General features: G+C 34.9%; 1 protein-coding gene across 3 annotated transcripts in view; it reads right to left on the bottom strand.

The window, feature by feature from the left end:
• dpa (disc proliferation abnormal) overlaps positions 1-23,528 on the bottom strand; it is a 238,270-nt gene that overhangs the window by 92,666 nt on the left and 122,076 nt on the right. For all 3 annotated transcript variants that reach the window (XM_090398134.1, XM_090398132.1, XM_090398133.1), the window contains exons 13-15: positions 22,962-23,064; positions 8,051-8,227; positions 3,288-3,381 (exon numbers count right to left, since the gene is read on the bottom strand). In XM_090398134.1, coding sequence (XP_090254260.1) covers positions 3,288-3,381; positions 8,051-8,227; positions 22,962-23,064 — 374 coding nt within the window. The remainder of the gene's footprint in view (positions 1-3,287; positions 3,382-8,050; positions 8,228-22,961; positions 23,065-23,528) is intronic.

Here is a 23,528-nt window from a genome sequence, read left to right as displayed (position 1 = left end):
TTCATACAAAAGCATGTACCCTCAGTAAATAGGAATGTGTAAGATGACTGTGACCTATGTGAAGCCTAGAAAGAAAAATTTTCTCTATTCTCTAATTGCCAGTGGGCAATTAGCTTTGATCTTATAAACTGTCTGTAGTCTGTATATGGTACTGTCAAACATTACATTAATTTCTCTTAATTCCAATGGTGACTCAGAATTCTACACAACTGAACATCAAAATTAAGGGTCTTCAATATTTTGTACAACAGTTTTACAGCTGTTGTACAAAATTGAAGCTTCAATATAAAGACTTTCAGTGGGCAACATGTAAAAGGCACACCTGTAGCTATCCATATTCCCTGAAGATGGAAGGGGCCAATCAGTGTAGGCTATTCTGCTTCACAAAGCACTGGATGTCGATTATACATTTATATCTGCAAGCATAGGCTGAATGGCATGCAACTCCGTTGTATAATTACTGCAATCAAATGAGATCTGGTTGGTAATGTCAGGAAACACAGTAGCACAATCAACAGAATTCCCAGATCTTGAACCATCAATATAGATGAGAAGGAAATCAGAGTGGGCTGCTCTCTTTGCATTAAACAATTGCAGGCAAACAGATGATGGAGTATGAGACTTCTGTAGTTGACAAAGGGACAGGTTACAGGATGAAGTTCAAACCTGCCATGGAGGAATGCTGTTATGTATGGTGCAGGTAATATTATGAATATTTCATGTCAATAGCTTCCATAATCTCTTTAACAAAAATACCAAAAGGATGGACAGGAGTCAGACCCATAATCCAGCTTTGAATGTATAAGCACATGATAAAGAAGCAATGAAGATCCAACCATTCAGTATAGGATAGAGTACAAAGAAGAGTCAATGCTCTCTTGCACTTTCTTAGTTGATAAATGTTTGCACAGAATGTACGTTTTCTGTCAAAGATGAGTTCCAAGACCTTGGCTTCTGTTGCTACTTGAATAACAGTTTGTCTCATTCTTAACTCAGAATCTGAATGAAAAGTGCGTTTCCAGAAGAAGTGTACACAGAAACTTTTTTTCTGCTGAAAACTGGAACCCATTACTAAGACCCTATGGAGAAACAAGATCAACTGAATGTTGAAGTTGTTCTTTCAATTGCTTTCATGTTATGAGACTGGCAGTAAATTGTGATGTTTTCAACATACAGCGCCTACGGTGGTGGTAAACAGTTCAGTGTATGAGTTTACTTTAAATGCAAAAAAGGATCACATCTAAAAATAAACAATTTTTTTTTACTAAATACAGGTGTCCTCTGAAACAAGATAATATGTTATATATATCCAGGCAGTATCATAAGCGTCTTATACAAGTTTTTAAACAGACCAAATGGTCCAAGGTTGAGCAATGTCTACGAAAGTCACATTGTGTATTGCAGAGAAGATTGTTTGATTTCTAATTGCCAGAAATGTTCTGATATTAACTATTTTAACAATCTGGTGAGAGCAACAAGTCAATAAATATTGGCTTATGTTGGATCCTTTCCTGGATTTAGGACAGCAATAACAACTGACTTTAGCCAAGAACCTGGTAACTCTTTTTCTGCAAGTCTTCTGATATATATTAAGAGAAGAACATCGATGGAAGATGTTTTATCATTTCATAATGGATATATGCAGACAATGGATTTTAAATATTAAGATGAGCTTATAAAAAGTCTGTCTAAAACCAACACAGCCTTCAGGGATCTTTTCAAAACATAACATAGAAATGTCTAAGGATCCATAAAATCTAATGTTCTTGTGAAAAGCCTCATAATGCAGATAAAAAGAATTATGAATTAGAAAAAAATGAACATTATAGCAGTAGCATTACTCACAACAGTAATGAGAAGCAAGTCTTATATGCACATCCCACTTGAAAACCACACAGTGGAGTGAATAGTTACAACCATATTAGGAAGAAAATTCTTATCATGTCAGTTACACGAATTAAGTGAAGTTAATCCCTTGCATGAGCCTTTAATAGGAACCAAGTAGTGATCGTGGATGGCTATGGAAGCTGCAGATCCTGTCTTGTAATATTTAAAACTTCAATTATTATTATTATGCGACACCTCCAGGGAGTCCAAGGACTCATCATGGGATAGCACACTATTCTACTTCGCTAAATACATCTCATCTTCTCCACTACTACTTAATTCTCCAACTACGACACTACTACCATCATCACCAACAATGGTATTTTTTTTGTCTGTAAATAGCATGTGTTCTGAAAGCCGGTTTGTCTGTACACGGGATGAAAAACCCAAGTTTCTGGAAGAAAATCCCTGCTACCACCGTATGAGATCAGCTAACTCACGTTCAACTGGAAGCGCCCATATAAGGATTCCCCTCTCCATGATGAGAATCAAACCCAGGTCTTTTCATTTTATTATTATACTAATAATAACCAAAGCTACAAGAAAGCTAAAAGTGAATATAACATTTGAAACACAAGATATACATAACCCCGTTGGTTTTATTTTCTTAGTTTTATTTTTTTTTAAATAATAATAATAAAACCAATTAATTACACAAATAACATTTACTGCTGTAAAGTACTCATATCATCCATAAGGTACTCACCCAGACAAGATGAAATTTCTCTTCTTGAAATCAAGAAGAGATCTTGACATCAAGCCTCTCTTGGCATAAACACATCACAACCAATGCATCCTCAGCTTCTAAAGAACTAGGATTTTTCTTTTGCTCAAGATGTTATTCACCTCTAAAAAACTGTTAACCTTATACAAATCACAAATCCACCCAGTTATTGAATACTGCTCTCACATTTGGAGTGGGGGGGGAGGGACTTCTAATAGCTATCTCAAAATTCTTGACTCAATATAGAGGAGGACAATTAGATTGACTAATAATCCATCTCTTAACAACTCACTCCTCCAACTTTCAAACAAGAGTTTGGTTTCTGTAATATGTGTATTCTATAAATATTTCTATGGCTAATGTTTATCTAAAATAGCATCAATAATTCCCCCCACTCAGTACTAAGTCCATTGAAACACATGCAGCTGTTGCCCAACATCCCTTCACAGTACACTTTGAAACCCACAGAAGAACAAGTTTCTTTTCCTCCTACCCCTGATGTGTTTCTCAAAGAATACAATAAAGAGAGTTTTAAATCAAATGTAAACCAGTTTCTCCTTTTCCAAACCACTACTAATACATATATTAACATTCTATAGGTTGATTAAACAACCTCTTGTGTATGGCCTCAACATAAAAAAAAAACATAAATAATGATACTGATATTGGAACCTACCATAACTTCATGAAGCACAGATCGCGCACTGTCACTCATTTTGTCAAATTCATCAATGCAGCAGATGCCATTATCGCTCAACACTAGTGCTCCGCTGGAAAGACATATACATATATTATTTTTTGATCAAATTATAAGACAATAAAGCTTTACCAAAATAATTTATAAAATTATCATAATGTTTTAAACAAAATGTAAATCCTTCACAAAAAAGATTACTGCATATTTTCGTAGACTGTGAAAAACAGAGTAAACTCGGAATATGAAATAAGGTACTGGATAAGACTCATTGTACATTGGAGTATAACATAAAGAGACTCGGTTTAACATCTCCACATTTTTGAAGATGTTAAAATGCCATTTTGCTTAATAATGTCATCCTTACAGATGATGAATAACAATGGAGACAGTATGCCTTTGTCTTACCAAATCACTGCACAAAGATGTATGCAAGACGTACAACTTCTCACGATGCATCCATATTTAAGTTAAAACACGTCCAGGTGCCATTCATTTATTTATTTTTAACAAATGGAAAAATGCCAAAACATTTTCAGTAAGACAGTTTTTCTTCTGAAAATGGATTTCTTCAAAGATAAATTTTATTATATGTCGGATGCACTGCTGAGAAAAGAAGCATATATATTTTTTACAATTAATATATCTTCTTACAGATTTGTACCTTATGATATGGGGAGCTTTATTATAGTACCATGATTTTCAATTCAGTAAAATAAAATTTTGCTGAAATGAAAAAAAAAAAAAAGAAGGGGGGGATAAAAAGGTCAAGGAAAAAGCTACATGACTTAAAACAGTGAACTTTCACTACAGAAAACTTATATGGAGAATAGTATTTTAGAATGGATAGTCATAGTAAATGTTTTTTTAGAACAAGACTGTTTTGAGTTAAAAATTTTTCAGCTGAAAGTTCTCAGTAGCATGTGATGGTCAGTATGTTTATTATAACAGTGTTTACAATCATACATAACTTGCAAAGTTATGTATGATTGAAATTTTATGAAATTTTAATCCTTTTTCCCAAGTAAGCACACAGACAAGTAAGTTAAGTTTGCGGCTGCATGATGCTATGCATTAAGGTAACTGTGATGCTATAATGCGATGTTATTTCATCACAGTTATTTCATAACTGTGATGCTATCTTCACAGTTATTTATAATCTGTCTCTTTCTGTTGCTATATAAGTAATGTCTAAGGTACGACTGTGTATGCTATCTTCACATTTATTTATAATCTGTCTCTTTCTGTTGCTACACACACACACACTCGCGTCTCCTTTTATGCCTATTTTTGTTATGCGGATTTGAATTTATGTGGTGCATAACTTCAAAACTTATGTACCGTTGTACATAATGAATAGTATGTTGGAGCACATGAGTAATGTGTAAGCAATAAGCGTCCGTGAAGTTTAATTTTGCATGTGAGCAAGTGTTTGTCTTTTCATTATCGAAAGTCTAAATTTTGCTAATTTTTATTTTAAAGATTTAATTTGGCCCAATGTAGAACAAAAGCACCAATTTTAGATCACATAGCAAAAGGAGAGGGATCTACGGCGATTGGTAAATATTTTAATTTAGGCAAATCTACTATAAGAGTAATTAAAAAGAATGAAGTCGCAATAAGAAAATCTGTCATTTCTAGCACAAAACTAAGAGCCAAATTATCATCGTACTCAAGAGATGCTTTATTAGAAAAAACGGAATGAGCGATCATAATTTGGATTGAAGAATTAACTCAAAGAAGAATTCCTATAAATGGTTATTTAATTAAACAAAAAGCTCTTCGGGTTTATGAACAGATGAAGCAATTGGAGCCATCTACTTCTGCTTCCCAGGCTGATAAAGAATTTTCAGCAAGCAAAGGATGGTTAACCAGGTTTTTAAAAAGGAATGCAATTCATAACGTGAAGATTACAGGCGAGGTTGCAGCAGCCAAAAATTTTCAAGAGAAGTTAGCCAAAATTATTCAAGATAGTGGATATTATCCTGATCAAGTGTTTAACGCCGACGAAACAGGATTCCCATTTTAGAAGAAAATGCCTAGTCAAACTCACATCGCAAAGTCTGAGAAAAGACCAAGTGGGTTTAAAGCAAGCAAAGATCAAGTAACGTTGTTACTTTGTAGCAATGCATCAGGGGATCAAATGTTGAAACCCCTCTTAGTAAATCGATCTCTAAAACCACATGCTCTAAAAGGCAAAGATCTAAAACAGCTGCTGGTACATTGGATGGCTAATACAAAGGCCTGGGTAACGACTGCTGTATTTATTGAATGGTTCAATAATTGCTTTGTACCAGAAGTTGAAACATACATGAAGCAAAAAGCTCTCGATTTAAAAGTTTTATTAATTGTTGACAATGAACCAAGTCATCCGCATTTAGAACATCCAAATGTGCAGGTTGTGTTTTTTCCACCAATACAATAAGCATTATTCAGCCATTAGATCAAGGCATAATTGCTACTTTTAAAAAATATTATGTTAAGCACACTTTTCAATTTATATTGAATAAATGAATCATTAACAGTAACTGACGTTTGGAAAAAATTTTCAATTTTGGATCGCTTAAATCATTTTGCGTCTGCTATCACTGAAATAAGACCACAAACTTTAAATGCCTGTTGGAAAGCAGCTTGGCTTAGATGTGTTGCAAACAGTGCAACCATGCAAACATCTACATTTTAACCTGAAATCATTACTTTGGCACAGGAAATCGGTGGAGAAGTTTGTGGATAATGCTTTAAGTGATGATGATATTATTGGATATCGATTGACTTTAGATATCTAGAGAGTGTTTTACCTTGGGTATATATTATGTTAAAGATACCAATTTTATAAGCTAGGTTTTTTTTTTAATCCTTTTTCCCAAGTAAGCAAACAGACAAGTAAGTTAAGTTTGCGGCTGCATGATGCTATGCATTAAGGTATGGTCACTACCGATACCAGTTTCGACCTTAATTGAGATCTTGTCAGCAGGAGCGAGACCTAAAAAATGCCAAGGGTGAAGTAATACAGAGCTTATAAATATTTTACCTAAACAAGTTGCCATAAGGTGCTTTGACCTCATTAGTATCATACATTTCCTTGCGGATATGTGCTTTGCATTAGGGGAAAATTCTAAGGAAAGTGATCAGAGCTTGCTCCACCTTTACCACGAGTTGCACTACGTGCAGCAGCAAACTTGACTTACTTGTCTGTTTGATTACTTGGGAAAAAGGATTTAAAAAATCTAGCTTATAAAATTGCTTGGTATCTTTAACTTTAGATATCGTCGAAGATCCAAAAAATGATAGTGAAGTGGAAAAAAACCTGTCTCTCTCAATGCAAATATAATTCGAGAAGGTCTTGAACTATGCAATAAATTGGAAAATCATTTTCTTGTTAATGACACAAATTCTGAATGAACCTTTAAATTCCAACATGAGCTGAAGAACTATGTCTGGATATTGTGAGCTATATAAAAATTGCTAAAATCATCATCGCAAAGTTTAATCACTGACTACATTGTCAGAAGAAAAAAAATTCTGTTTGTGAAGAACCATTGCCTTTACCATACAGATCTGTTGCGCTGACTATCTCTTCTGGTGATGAAAGTGATTTCGCAGCAGGTTGCACATTGCCGAATATTGTCTAACAGCGATGATAATTTTGATGACAAAATGTAAAAAAAAAAAAATTTGTTATTTTTCAATAAAATTAAATGAATAAAGCTTTAAAACAAACTTAGGCATTCTTAATTTCCTGAATTTTTATAAATTTTTTATGCGATTTTAGGTTTATTTTAATTCATTGCTTAGGTTTTATACGGTTTTAGAAAATCATGGAATGTATCCCTAATTTTCTAAGGTAAGTTAGGTCTTTTTTTGTGCGATTTTTTATATGCGGTTTTCTGTGAATGTATGTACCACATAAAAAGAGACCCGACTGTGTGTGTGTGTGTGTGTGTGTGTGTGTGTGTGTGTATTTATTTATTTATTTATTATTATTTTAACATGAGAGAGGAAGGATTTACAGTGACATTAGTACCATGCATAGGTGAGGGTTAGGAAAAATGGAACCTGCTCATATTAATCTTGATAATGCCAGAGGATGTAGTTGGCGGAAACATCATGGGGAAGGCTCTGCCAGAGAATATAGATGAAATAAAAGAGGAAGTGCAGAAGTAAGTTTGTTGTATTTGCAGTTGAACTCTAAAGGGATCTTGAACAGCTGCTCATGTTTTCACGTTCATTCATAATATATATTATGACCCTCATATATGAATGGCATATCGTAACTAAAAGTGCAATAATATCACATTACAGGGAAGCACAGTTTCTATTAGGTTGTAAGTTCCTCCCTTCAAGTCCAGCAGGTTAACATTAACACAGTAATGGATGTTCCAAACTATATGTTACTGAATGGCCCACTGAACCATGACTTATTTTATTTCATGTATTCTTAGTGCTTCTTGTATAACATTTACATAAAAGTAAGAATAAATGAAATAACTTACAGATCATTTAAAATATTCTAGAATGAAGCTTTCATTTTTAGTATAGATGAAATTGGAAGTGTATTAAAATTTATTTTAATGTATATTCTATTGTACGTTGCAATTTCCTTAAGCTATTTAGTAAGAATGTATAACCAATGTCTAAGCCTTTCCACGAGAACTATTTAGTAAGTATAGATGAAAATATTACAAAATCTACTATTTATTTGAAACAATACAAAATTCAACATACGAACTTAAAATTCAACTCACGTTTGTAAAACTAGTTGTCGAGTTTCAGGATCTTTAGTGACATAAGCTGTAAGACCAACAGCGCTTGACCCTTTCCCTGATGTATATTGACCTCTTGGAACTAAATTAAAAACATACTGCAGTAACTGCGATTTACTTGTGCCTGGATCCCCACAAAGCAGAATGTTAACTTCAGATCTACAATGTAAATATTTTTTGTAAAATCCTTTACACAACAATAAAAAAATGTGCATAAATTGCTGCATAATCCTCAAAAAAACTAATTCCTATATCATAATTTATTTTTCTATTAATTTCTATTTTTTTCTCCCTTTCCAGCAATATCAACTAAACACAACTTGAACAAACTCACAAATTATATATACGTGTGTGTGTGTGTGTGAGAGAGAGAGAGAGAGAGAGAGAGAGAGAGAGAGAGATGGTTAGCAATGACACAAGATTTAATCGATGAATAATTAAAAGACTGAATGTTCAAGAAGATTTGCAAGTTCAGAAAGTTTTTCTTCATGTCTAAGCTTAATAGGTAACAAATGATCATAAACATGCACACACACATACACATATACTAGAACAAGACATAAAATAACAACATAAAATAACATTCTTAAATTAAAATTAAGAATATTATAAGGAAATTCAATAATATTAAAAAAAAAGATAACATTAATAAAATATTACAATCGTGTGGATAGATTTATGTGTTCGTCACACATGTTGAATTGGATTTAAATGGTATTGATGCGAACACAGATTGATAAGAAAATAACTATTTATTAACTTAAAAGCTAATATTTCGCTGGTATTATATCAAGCATTTTCAGAGCACACAAACAAAGTTTGTTACAAATGCGAGACAACCACAATACGGTGTAACAGTGGGGCTAGTATAAGTAATTGCAGCATGCAACACAAGACTAAAGTCCTAATACAGCGGCATCTAAGTTAAAAAAAAAAAAAAACAGTAGTCCAAAGTTTTGAAAAAAAAAAAAAAAAAAAATCAGCTAACGCATTTTTGTTCCCATATAGGGAGTAGGCGAGGCCATTTTTTTTTTAGCCTTATCTAACTTTTTGGAGACTGAGTGGGCAGTTCAATCTCCACTGGTAGCCAATCAGAGATAGCTGGTCCAAGGCTATCACTAATATAGTAGTCTTTGAAAGTTTTAAAAAATAGTAGTCCAAAGTTGTGAAAAAAATAAAATAAAAATAAATAAATATTAATTTGGTCTTAGGATGACTGTTTCCCAAATCGTTTGTAGATTTATACAGCCATACTTGTTAAGGTTTGGAGTATGTTTTAAGGCTTCTGTTGATTCCAGGAACAACCTCTCTGACTTGTAGAAGCTTCTGTGCAGCACTTTAAAATAATGGCTTCTGTTGAACGTGGAATATACAACCTGCCTCCAGCAATAGTCAATTATATTAGGTTAGACATGGCCAATATCCTAATCCATTCTAAGCCTCCCAAAAATAATATCCCACATAAAGAAATAATGGCTCTAAAAGAGCTACGCAATAATAACCACATTAAAATAACCAAATCAGACAAAAGAAACACAACTGTAGTAATGGATACAACAGAATATGAAAGCAAAATGCACGCACTTCTCCAAGACCAGTCAACATATCAAATCATAGATCGAGATCCCATGAACTCACAAAAGAATAAGGTGTGCAAGTTATTGAACAAAATCACTTCATGGCCAAAAGAAACAGTCAACAAACTCAAACTCTTTCACATTAAAACACCCAGAACATATGGAGCTCCAAATATTCACAAACAAGGTATACCTTTATGCCCTATTATAGATAGTATAAACAGTCCTACATATAAACTAGCTAAACATTTAGCCAAACTATTAGCCACTTACACAAACAATTCTCCCTCTTTTGTTAAAAATCCCACCCACCTAAAAAGTATTTTAGAAAACCATACCTTAAATAGTTCAGATCTAATGGTGAGTTTTGATATCACCTCATTATTCACTAATGTACCATTGACTGAAACACTTAACTTACTAAATTCACAATTTCCCCCTGATATATTTCAGCTATTTAAATTAACAGTACAGGCAGGTTATTTTAAATGGAAAAAGAAAATATACAAACAATTAGTTGGGACAGTTATGGGATCCCCCTTTCTCCCCCTTAGTCAACTTCTACACACAACATCTGGAAAAGCTAGCTATCAACACAGCCACTCTCAAACCTAGTCTCTGGCTATGCTATGTTGATGATGTGTTTGCTATTTGGCCACATGGCCCAGAAACATTGAATACATTTTTAGGGGATCTAAATAGTCAGCACCCTAAAATCCACTTTACAATGGAACTAGAAGCCAATGACTGCCTGTCCTTCCTGGACACACCATTCACACATCTTCAAGAAGGTTCCTTAGCATTTTCTTTTTATAGAAAACCCACACATACAGGGAGATATTTACACAAACAATCACACCATTCACCCTTCTCAACAATATGGTATCTTAAAAACACTAACCCATAGAACAATCTGTTCCAATGACATTGCTCTCACTGCTGAACTTTCTCACCTACGCCACATCTTCCTAACCAATGGCTATAATCCCCATAAGATAGATAAAATACTAAATGCTACCCAGAAATCCTCCCCCACTATCTACCACAGAAGACTACCACAAACTATCACCATTCCATACATTAAAGGCATACCTGAAAAGATATCTAGGGTGCTCAACAGACATCAACTGTGCACTGTATTAAAACCTTATGTGAAATTGGCAACCCTCATCCGTTCACCTAAGGACAGCTTCACTCCTTTATCACATCCAGGAGTCTATGAAGTGCCCTGTTCTTGTCATCGAGCCTACTACGGACAGACAGGAAGAACTGTGGACATCCGCCTTAGCGAACACAAAAAATATATCCGGAACTTTCGCTATGGCAAGTCGGGTCTGGCAGACCATGCTTTGGATACCCTGGCACATAGGATCAATTGGAAAAAAACAAAAGTATTGCACAGAAGCTTCTACAAGTCAGAGAGGTTGTTCCTGGAATCAACAGAAGTCTTTAAACATACTCTAAACCTTAACAAGTATGGCTGTATAAATCTATCAAAGATTTGGGAGACAGTCATCCTAAGACCAAATTAATATTTATTTATTTTTATTTTATTTTTTTCACAACTTTGGACTACTTTTTTTTTTTTAGTGCAATAAAATTTTAGGACAATTGCTCTCATCAACCACCAAGAAAATTTTTCTGGACATTTTATTCTCACGAACTAATGCAAAAGCAGAACGAATTTTTCACAATTTTTGGCCAATTTAGAAAAAACAGGAATTTGACAGACCATATATTTACACTTCATATCATAGGATAAAATACAAAGAACATAACAAAGCAATATGACATAATCTTATTGACTTATAAGAAAGCCCTTGTGTTTCTGTTTGGTATGATGACCTTTGAAAATTCTACATTATGAAACAGCAAAATAATATGATTAAATGAATCCCTGTACTCATCTTCTGAAACAACAGTTGAAATTAAGGAGAATTACAGCATTATCTTAATGGAACAATGCAATGGGGAGTGAGAATTGTGCAAGTATTATTTAACTGCTTCCTTGAATGTGTTGTAAATGAAGCTCTCAAGAACTGCAATATTGAGTCACTGTAGGAGGAAGAAGAATAAATCATTTAAAGTTTGCTAATGATACTGATCTCCTAGCAGAAAACAAATCAGATCTTCAGGAAATCAGCATAAAAATAACTTATACTCAAAAAATATGCCTTAACCATAAGTACTGAAAAATCAAACACAATGATAAATATCTGCTGGACTGGGTGGTTAGCGTATCCGCTCTCTAGCCAAAAGGCTGCGGGTTTGAATCTCACCATGGGGATGGATGTTTGCGATTGTCTGTGGAAATACTAGTGGTGGTGGCGGTAGATGGCGTTGGTGGAATGAATAGTGGAGACAGAAAGCTGTAGAATAGGTGGCCTTCCTCGATGAGTCTGTGGACTCCCTGGATGTGTTATGTAATTATCATCATAATAATAATCTGTGTGTCAGACCAAAAAGAATGTGCTGCAACTGAAGCTGAAAAAATCCTATCAGAGATACAATACCTTTAGAAGAAGTTGAGCAATTTAAATACCTAGGCAATATCTTTAATAAAGATGGACGATCAAGACAATATATTAAAAAAAAACTGTAAAAGCAGTAATAACACTCCAAAAATTAAAACCGCAATGGATAGATAACGAGTTTACATCTTATTGATGCCCTAGCTAATTCTATACTCTTATATGGAAATGAAACTTGGACCCTCTTAAAAGAAGATGAAAAGAGGTTGCTGCCATTTGAAATGAGGTGCTACAGACATTTCCTAGAGATATCATGCACTGATTATATCACAAATTCTGAAGTAAGACAAAGAATCAGTTGTTTCACAGATCCAAAAGATAACATCATAATAAAGATTCAAAGAAAACAACTTATCTGGCTTGGCCATACCAACAGATCTAATGATTGTCCAATACAAGTTCTCAAAGGACTTATTCCAGGAACCCAAAAAGGCTGACCTAGAATAAACAACAGACAATATAGCAAACTGAAAAAAAGGGTACTTTTCTTACAGAGCTTAAAACTAGATGTCATTTAAAAACTGACTGAAATATTTCTGTGAGGAAGATTTCCTCATCTATTGCCCACACACAGCATTTATTTGCTATAGGCTTTTCTGCCTTTCGTGTGTGGGAGTAATATAAAAATAACCTGTCCTTGTTACAGACTATAAAAAAAAAGGCTTATGCAGATCAATGAAGAAATAAGTAAGAAATGAAAGGGCACTAAATTTTAACTTGTAGAACGTTAAAGAAGATGAAATAAAAAAAAAAAAAAATTTCGACACAAAATTAAAGAAAATATAGAGACGGAACAAGATATAGGAACATATATATCAAAAAATGGATTCTGAATACTACAGAGAAAATTCTGGGATATCAAAATAAGCAAAAGAAAAGAGATTGGATTGATGAAGGATGTGCTCAAGCAATAATAAAAAAGAATGTATACAAAGAATTTACTACAAGATCAACTAGGATTAAAGAAGAAAAAATATAAAGAACTAGGATGAGAGACCAATATAACAATCAAGTCTGTCGATGAAAGAAAAGATTAACTCCTCTTGAAGAAATGACAAGCACAACAGAACAATCAATGAGGAACAAGAGTAATCATACAAGCATAACATAATTAATCTAATTAAAGGAGGAGCCTAGGCTATACATATGCAGAGATGGAAAATGACACTCCAATACTATGCTACATAATTTGCTTTGTCAGTAAAAATGCCTCTTTACAGTGGACTGGTTAATAAATAAAATTATAAATATAAATTAAAATGAAATAGACCTTAATTTATGGCAAGCATATAACATAATTAATCAAATTAAAGGAGGATATAAGTCTAGACTATATATATGCAGAGATGAAAAATGACACATGTTAACAAACAAACAAAGAAAAAAATTAAAAAATAACAGATGGAGAAAATATTTCAATGAATTACTAAATGGGATCTTTACATCTGCAACTCAAAATTAACACTGGTGCTAATCCAAAAGCTAAGGATGAAGTACATTTTTACCTATATATGACACCGTTTTCATGACTATAGCTAAATGTGGACATAAATTTATTGCCAGCATACTAATAAATTATATTACACAAAAAATGTGTTATAAATTTCATACAAATTAATTTGCAACATTTTTGGCAAAAGTTACAAATTTCCTAAGGATGTAGTTAAGGAATTAATGTACAGTGCTTACAGAAAACTATGTAGACAGACATTTGGGTAGAGAATATGTCCACCCCAAACTACGATGCAGCTCTCACAACATTGTACCATGCTTATCATCAGGTAATTAAGGAGTTCTTGAGGCAAGCTGGTTCACTCCTCCTTCAGAGCAAGGATAAGGCCTTGTCTGTTTTCTTGAAGGGAATTTCAAGCAGCAATGCATCTCCCTATTGCATGCCAAATGCATTCTATGGGGCTGAGATCTGGTGAGAGTACTGGCCACTCAATTCAATTAATATCCTCAGTCGCCAGAAGTATCTCCACCACTTGTGTACAATGTGGTGTGGCACTGTCATCCATAAAACTGAATTCTTCGCCTAGAGCACCACAGAACAATTGAACATGACGTTGAAAAACTTCATTGTAATATTGTTCAACAGTCAGAGTCCCTTTTTCCAGCACTTGTACCTCAGTGCATCCATTAAGCATAATGCCTCTACATACCATGACCACAGCACTGCCATATCTATCTCTTTCAAGAATATTCTAGCAACAGTAAGCAGTATACCATTTTCATGTCAGATCAAGTATCATCGAGAATCGAAGGAAAGATTAAAACGACTCTCGTCTATAAAGAGTATGTTAGTCGATTGGCGTCTTGTCCAACTTTTATGGATACAACTGCAAACGTGCTCTATGACTTGTCACAGTGTGTCAATTACATTTTGCTTTTACAACCAAAATTCTGTCTTCATGCTCTGTGGTAGCAAATGTCTGGATCACATTCCACTGGTTTGGCTCACTATGCCAAGAGCCTGGATACAATGGTATGGGAGATTCCAACCTTTCTGGTTATATTAGTAATTCTGCTGGTTCAGTAATTCAAGCTTACCAATCATTCTTCCCCACGTGAAATCATCTAGATGATGTCTTGGAGACATTACAAGACATCCAAGTTTGCAACTTTATTCATCCATGAAAAGAGCCTCTTTCAAACACAATTCGCCTTGCACAGTCTTTTATCTTGTTGAGAGCTACTACGTGACCCTTTTGCATGCCATTCAAAAAATTTGAATGATAACTGGCATCAACCAACCAGATTTCAGAAGAGGCAAATATACAACTAATCAGACAGATATAGTTAAACAATTATTAAAGAAATTTTGGAAATTTGATATTAATATTCAGATTTTTATTGATTTCCAAGCATATGACAGCATTAATAGAGAAAAATTAAACCAGACAAGCTAATAAGTTTTAAAAATAAAATGGGAAACTCAGAAGCATAAGTTAAATTACAAAATGATTTAACAGATCTCTTTCCATTAACTCAAGGATAAAAACAAGGAGATAGTCTAGTCCTAATGATAATTTTTAACTAAGCTTTGGATATTATTTGATCATTCCCAGCCAATAAACGGTACTCTAATAAAAAAATCAATGCATATAGCAGAATATGTGGATGACCTTAACATCATATAAAGAACAAAACAGAAAGCGAAAGGTAATTGATTCAAATGTGAAAATTGGGATCCCTGAAGTAGAAAAAGTGGAACAATTTAGATATTTAGTTGTAATTATCACAAGCCAACTAAATGAGATAATAAAAATGCAGCATAATCGAATAAAGAGAGGTAATCAGGCTTTTTATTCTCTCTCATGTATATTCGGCTTAAAAGTTATCCATTGGAAAACTGAAATACAAATATATAAACTGATAATTCATCCAGCTTTTACCTATGGATGTGAACCTTTGATATTGACAGTAAGAGTGAAGTATCTGATTTCAGCTTTTGAAAGGAAAAATTCTTAGAAAAAAATATTTGGCCCAGTGAACAATAATGGTCTCTGGAGGATCAGATACCACCATGAATTATAACAACTCTATGAAGAACCCACAATATCTAGAAATAATCAAATTCAAAAAAAGCTGCAGTGAGCAATACATGTTCTTTGTATGGAAAATGACGGAATTCTTAAGAAGACTATAAATAGTAAAGTTCTTGGTAAAAATCCAGAGAAAATCAAGAACAAGATGGATAAACAGATAAACACCATTATTTCAGATGGAAACATCAACATTGCAATGTCCAATACTGGAGAAGTAAGGTTCTGAGCAGACAGGATGGAAAGCAATAAATACAGGAAGACAAGGCTTGATTTGGGTTGCAGAACCATAGGAAAGGGAGAAGGAAGAATAATAATAAAATGTCTTGTGTTTCCAGAGTAAGATTTCTGGAATAGCTAACCCTTAACTCATCCATTCCACTAAGTAATTTTCAATGGTAGGATTTACCTTAAAAAAATCCAAAGCCACATTTGTCACATGTGCATGAATAACTGATCCCAAATAAACACACAGGTGCTATACAATTTTAAGCCTTGGAGTATTTATTCTTATTTTCGTTCAGAAGAAGGAAGTATACCTTCCATATGAAATAAACACATGAATGAAGTATCGATCAAATCAATTTTCATTAATATTTTAATCCTTGCAAATGACATATAGAACTCTTTTATTAAACATGTCTTTATTATAATACTTACTTGTAATGATCTCATACTTCAAGATAATCATCTCCTGACATGAAATACTTGGTCCAGGAAATTATTCCACTTGTTTTTCCAATAGAACTGTATCAAATGGAATTTCAATATACGCTGCTTGGAAAGAAGTCAATGTACTTATTAAGGTGTCTTATGACACCTTAATAAGAAGTACCACCTCCTTTCGATGTGATGACTGCAACAATCCTAGTGGGACACTTTCCACAATGCATGATAGCAATCAATGGGAATTTTGGATCATTTTTCCTGTAGACATATAATGAGGTCCTGGACTGTTGTGGGGCACATGTCCGCTGACCTCACACGACACCCTGGTTCATCCCACAGATGTACAATATGGTTGAGATCAGGGCTCTGTGAAGATCAGTCGATGTGGTGATGTTCATGTCCACAAACCATGCAGTTACAGTAGCAGCCTTATGACATGCAGCATTGTCTTGTAAAAGAGACAATGGTGAGTTCTGTAGAAAAACCACAAAGTAGGAAGCATCATATTGTCCAGAATGTTCAGATATTTCTCGTAATTCAATGTCCATGGCACCACAGAGGTCTGACCACAAAAAAACAGGCCCATATCATCACACCGGTATCTCTGAATTTCATAGTTGGGGTTACACGTTTAGTAACAGGCATTCACTACACCCACACCTGCTTGTCAGAGGGTGTAGCATGAGTCAGTGGTCCATAACACAGCTTTCCAAGCCTCCATATTCCCTTGTACATGTTCTTTGCACCACTGAAGACAACACTACATGCTGGTTCAGGTAATGAGAAGCTTGCATATTATGGTCCTATCATGAAAACCCATGTTGTGAGCCTCAGTACTAAATGTTTTTGTGCAGATTTGTGTTCAAGTCGATGCACGGAACTCTGCATTCTGTGTCAGCTGATAAATGTCGGTTTTTACATATTTTCCATTGTAGCAATTTATGGTCATGTTCAGTGATATGGCAGGCTGTACACTGGGAATAGCACTTGCAGTTGATTCCCTGTGCTTCCATCTTAGAATGATATCACTGATTGTTGACTGGTGATGGCCCAATTTGTGAACAATTTCAAGAATAGATAGGCCTGCAACATAGAATCCAATCACAACACCTCTTTCAAGCTCTGTCAGTTCCCATTTCACCCAGACACAGTTACAGTGACTTAAGATCATCACTTTCCTCCAATTTATACTGGCTATAAACAAATACTTTACTCATTAAATAGCACAATGCAACTTGCCCGTGGGGGGCAAGGTGAATTGTCCATCGACTTCTTTTTAAGCAGTGTACACCAAATATCACATGCTGTCACAATATACAGGGTGATCAAAATTAAAGTATCTCTGTTTAAGGCCTTGTGGAATGCCACCCAGTGATCCAAATGCTGCCAAACTTTGCAGGAATACATTGTGCATGAGGAAGCAATATCTGAGAAAAGGTTCCAAAATTCACTACCAGGGGATGCTGCGTGGTGTACCTAATGTAGATGTAATTTTGTGTGTGTGTGTGTGTGTGTGTGTAAGAAGGAGAAAAACGACTCAAGCATAAATAAATAACAGATTTTTATTTGCTTCCATTATGCATTCACAGCCCATACTTTAAATATGATGCCATTTCTGGTATGCCACAAACTGCATCCATTGCCTGGTGTGTTTAACGGTAGAATGCAGCTGGTCTGGACCGATGTTGTGCACATGCTATGTTATATATATATTTTCAATGCTGGCAAGTTATCAGGATGATCGAAATAAACCCAGTAGTCAGAGGGGGGGGGGGGGTCAGATCAGGTGAATGAGACAGCCATGCAGTGGAAAATGCATGGCTGATCACTCTGGCATAAGCGTTCTTGAAGAACCTCCTGTACAGATCAACTGATACATGGAGAAGACCACCATCCTGCATGAAAATGACTGAATCGATGCACAGGCACTGCTGTAGCTGTGGCACAACAAAATTGTTTATCTTTAGTAACTGAGCACATCACAGAACTTGACTGGTGAATGTCTTCAAAGAGGAATGGTTCTGGCAATTGTGGGTATTAACAATTCTCAGGTGAAAATGAGCTTCATTTCCCAACAAAATCTTCCACAACCACACAGCATCCAACTCCACTTGAGCAAGCAATGTTAAAGCTTATGTCAGTTGAGTTTCAAAATCCTGTGGGCACAACTCCTGTGTCAGAGTTATCTTGAATGGGTAGAAATATAGAATCTTCTGTAGAATTTTCCAGACAGTTGTGTAATTCACATGCATGTGTCTTGATACAGAATGTGCACTGCAGGAAACATTGCTGTTATTTATGGCCTACTCTACAATGGCATCAGCAACTTCATTCACTTGTTGTGAACTGATTGGTTTGCAACTTCTGACAAGCCTAACCCGCAATAATTTTGTTTCTTCAAAACAACTAATCATTTGGCGCAGAGCACAGATGACGAAATTCACAGAGTGCAGCAACAGCACAGCAATTGTTTAACTAGTACAGCTTCAAGAGCAAAGCATGTTGGGACAATGCATCACTGTGGACAGTATTCACAACCAGAATGAACGAAAAAATCCCGTGTCTATCTTTTTAAAACCCTCCTGGCACCTACCAAGTTGTGCGATATGCAAGTTCCATACATTTGATGTTTACAACCCCACGGTGATGAATTTTAGAACTACTTTTTTTTTCTTTTTTTCTCCAGATATTGCTTCAGCATGCTGAACAACATATTATATATATATCATCATCATCATCATCATCAAATTCCTGCCATGTACCCTCAAGGGGTGTACAGGATATGACAGTACTACATGAAAAAATTACATCATTACTAACTTCCTATCTACAATTTTCCTCCAAATCAGTCTGTTACTTGTCAAGACTCCAACATTATCAGATCTTATATTTCTATCGTCTAAGGCACTTTGTACCGTATCAATCCACCTATATCTTGGTCTTCCTCTGGGTCGTTTTCCTGCCAACCTGGCAGAGAACACTTGTTTTGCTAATCTTTCCTCTCCCATTCTATTTAAGTGACCATACCATCTGAGATTAGCTCTGCTAACGCACTCCTGGATGCTGACAATGTCAAGTTCTTTCCTAATATCCTCATTTTTAATATGATATTGCCATTGATGCCATCTGTTCACGTCTCTAATCTTTCTCAGGACTCTCATATCTGCGGTCTCTAGTCTTTGGTCAAGTGTTTTACTTCTGACCCAGCTCTCAGATCCATAAGTTAAAATTGGTTTGAACACAGTCTTGTATACAGCTAATTTAGTGTTCCGACTAATTTCTTTCTTATTCCATATGAATTTATTCAATTGACTTCCCACAATACCAGCTTTGCTGATTCTGTTGTTTATTTCTATATTTAGTTTACCATCTTCAGTAAAAATTGTGCCTAAGTAGCTGAAATGTTTTACTTGTTCCACAGGTTCTCCATTCACAACACAGTTGACATTTTCAATGATTCTGCCTATTTTCATTGTCTTTGTCTTTTTATTGCTGACCTTCATACCATATCTATTACAACAGCTATTCAATTTAGTCAGAGAATCTTGCAGACTTGTAGCGGATTTATTTAGAAGTATAACATCATCCGCATAAAGCAAAGAGCTGACATTAACATCTCCAATTTTGATATCAGGTTTAATACCACATTCCTTCATAATGTGATCCATATAGATAATGAATAACAGAGGGGATAATGTACATCCTTGTCTCACACCAGATTTAACATTAAACCATCTTCCTGTACTTCCTTCAATTCTAACTGCTGACTCACAACTCAAATAAAGACTAAGTATTGCTTGATATAGTGCTCCATTGACACCATATAACTGCAGCGTATTGAATAGCTTCTCTCTTGGCACCTTGTCATATGCCTTTTCCAAATCAACAAAACTTAAATACAGATCTTTGTTATATTCCCATGCTTTCTCGACTATTTGTCGTAAAGTGAAGATCTGATCCTGACAGCCTCTATTTGGCCTGAATCCAGCTTGTTCTTCACCAAGCTTTTCTTCCACAATTCTTCTCAACCGTTTCTCAAGTATACTTGCATAGATCTTGCCAGGAACACTCAGTAGGGAAATACCTCTGTAATTCTCACATTCGGTTTTATTTCCCTTTTTATATATGGGTACTATGAGAGCTTTACTCCAATCATCGGGAATTCGTCCCTCTGTCCAGGCTTTCTGAACTATGCAGTGCAGCCACTGTAAGACTCTTATACCACCATACTTCAGCATTTCTGGTCGAATATCATCTACTCCTGCTGCCTTTCCACATTTCAAGCCTTTGATGGCTTTTTCTACTTCAAGTATGGATATGTATTCCTGACTGCATGCCTGGTCAGTGTTTTTTATCACTGTGCTGTCATCACTGCTTGTTTCATTTAGCAGTTTTTCAAAGTAATTACCCCATACTTCAAGGATATCTTTTTCTCCTGTTTTCATTTCACCTTTATCATCTCTAATTCCTTTTACAGCACTCTTTCCTCCATTCCTAAGCTTCTTCAACAACCTCCAGAATATTTTGCCACCTTCTTGATATTTATTTTCTATATTCTTGCCAAAGTCCTCCCATGACTTTTGTTTAGCTAGTTTTACACACTGTTTAGCTTTCTTACATTTGTCTCTGTATTCTGTAAGAGTAAAAGCTGACTTATTTGCCAGGAACTTTTGATATGCTTTCTTCTTTTCCTTCACTGCCTCTTTAACTTCCTGTGTCCACCAGGGAGTTCTGATTTTTTTATCCTTGCACACAACCTCACCACATGCCTCTCTGGCAGAATCAATCAATGTTTCCTTCAGAGTTTGCCACTGAATCTCCAAGGTTTGATTCCTGTTCTCAAACTCTTTCATTTTCTTTTCAATAATATTTCTGTATTTTAGTTTACAGTTCATATCTGAGAGATGCTCAACTTTTATTCGCTTTAAAACTTTCTTACATGTTATTCTTTTCAATATGAAATTTTTTAATTTTATCCTGCTCAAGACTAAATAGTGATCACTTCCAATTTCAAATCCTCTGTACACTCTGGTGTCCTGCACCAGGGAGAAAACATCACTATCAACAATAACATAGTCAATGAGACTTTTCTTATTCCTAGCCTCTTCTCTCCATGTGAATTTGTGCACATTTTTATGTTGGAACATGGTGTTAGTAATAACCAGTCCATGTCCTGAGCAGAAATCCAACAGATATTTGCCATTATTATTAGCTTTGCTCTTTTCTCCAAATTTTCCCAAAATATTTTTGTATGTCTCACAATCATTTCCTACTCTACTATTTAGATCCCCAACAAGGACCAACTTTTCCTTTTTCATTGTGTCAGTTGCTTTTTCTAAAGCCTCAAAAAATTCCTCCACTTCTACCTTAGTAGAACCTTCTGTGGGACCATAGGCACAAATAAGTCTCATTGTCCAGTTCCCCATTCTCATATTTGCCCACATTACTCTACTTGAGACTGACTGCCATTCAAGAAGATTAGCCTCGAATTTTGTGTTGAATACTATGGCTACTCCTTCTTTTCCTTGATTGTCATTGCCTGAATATAACATTTTGTATTTATTGCTCAGAAAGATCTCACCAGTTTTGGTCTTTTTTGTTTCAGTCACCCCTATTATGTCGATCTGGTACTTATCTAATTCCTCAGCTAGCTCCATTTCTTTGCCATTCAGGCTTCTTACGTTGATAGTACCGATCTTTAACTCTGGTGATGTTGAGTTGGGGTTTGTTTTCAGATTTGTTCCAGTAGCTGACTTTTCGCTGTTCGCCCTGGTTCCCTGGCAAAAACAACGGGGGCCTTGTTTAACCGGGCGACGCCCCAGCCGGCATGAAATTTTGTCATGTTGTACCATCATTTTTATTTTGGTTTAGCCAATAAGAATACAATTTGGTCGGCTAAATCCCAAATTGCCAGCCCATCCTCGTTCGTTCAGTATCAAAGTAGATACCCAACAGGGTGCACCACGAGAAGGTGAGGATTGGACATTAGGTCAGAAGCCCTGGTCGGTTCTCCGCATTCCTTTAAAGGCTATGTGGAGGTCTCCTCTCAGTTATACAGCTTTGACCCTTAAGCACCCCATTATATATATATATATATATATAATATGTTGTTCATATATATATATATATATATATATATATATATAATATGTTGTTCATATATATATATATATATATATATATATAGTAAGCATTTAATAAAATGCCCATGCCTTGATAAATGAGTTATTTCTCCAGCAAAGAAGTATACAGACATTACCGATAACAGCTCAAATGCAACCTTGAAACTCTTCTTCCACTCCTAACTTCATTTACCATAAAATTGCAACAAAGGAAATTTCGATATTCACCAAATATCAAACATACATATGTATGTCAAAGCATTTAATAAAATGCCTGTTTAGCATAGGGGATACAATGGTTTCACATATGCATTATATATCTTCATTCCTCCAAACAGAATAAAGTTAATACAATACACACTACTACAACTACTATGAATTTATTAAAATCATTACTAATATCGCTTTATTAAAACTGGTGTTCTTTTAATTATACTAATATTACTTGCCTAAACTTCCCTCTCCCTGTATCTGTAAAATCTTTTCTTGTGCCACCAAACAGCTGAAGTAATATTCCTTTCTTGATATCTTCATTTTCATAAATGCCAGGAGCTACGAATAAAAGACAATTAGCCAAAAAATCATAAGCAATGGTAAACATCAGGTTAACTGTCTACTATACTATAACTAAAAAAATTACTACTATACTAACTAAAGAAGAATTAAAAATCAACCTGAAAGAAACAAGAAACGGAAAATCACCTGGAGAAGATAAGCTAGGTCCAGAACTATATAAATACGCAGGAACAAGATTCAAAGAAAGACTATTATTTTTAAATAAAATTTATTCAACTGGTATCCTCCCAATAGAATGGAAAAAAGCAACTGCAATTCCTATCTTTAAAAAAGGTAATAGAGATGACCAAAAAAACTATAGAGGTATCAGTATACTAAATTCCTGTTACAAAATATATAGCAGAATCTTAAATAGCAAACCAATGAATTATTCCGAAAACTTTATTTCAGAAGTACAGAATGGATTTAGAAAAGGACGATCATGTATAGACCCAGCCTTT

Source organism: Typopeltis vanoorti, chromosome 9 (assembly GCF_054136105.1).
Source record: "Typopeltis vanoorti isolate ZY-2024b chromosome 9, IOZ_Tvanoo_1.0, whole genome shotgun sequence".
Lineage (NCBI taxonomy): Eukaryota > Metazoa > Arthropoda > Arachnida > Uropygi > Thelyphonidae > Typopeltis > Typopeltis vanoorti.
This window is presented reverse-complemented; position numbering and strand designations above follow the sequence as displayed.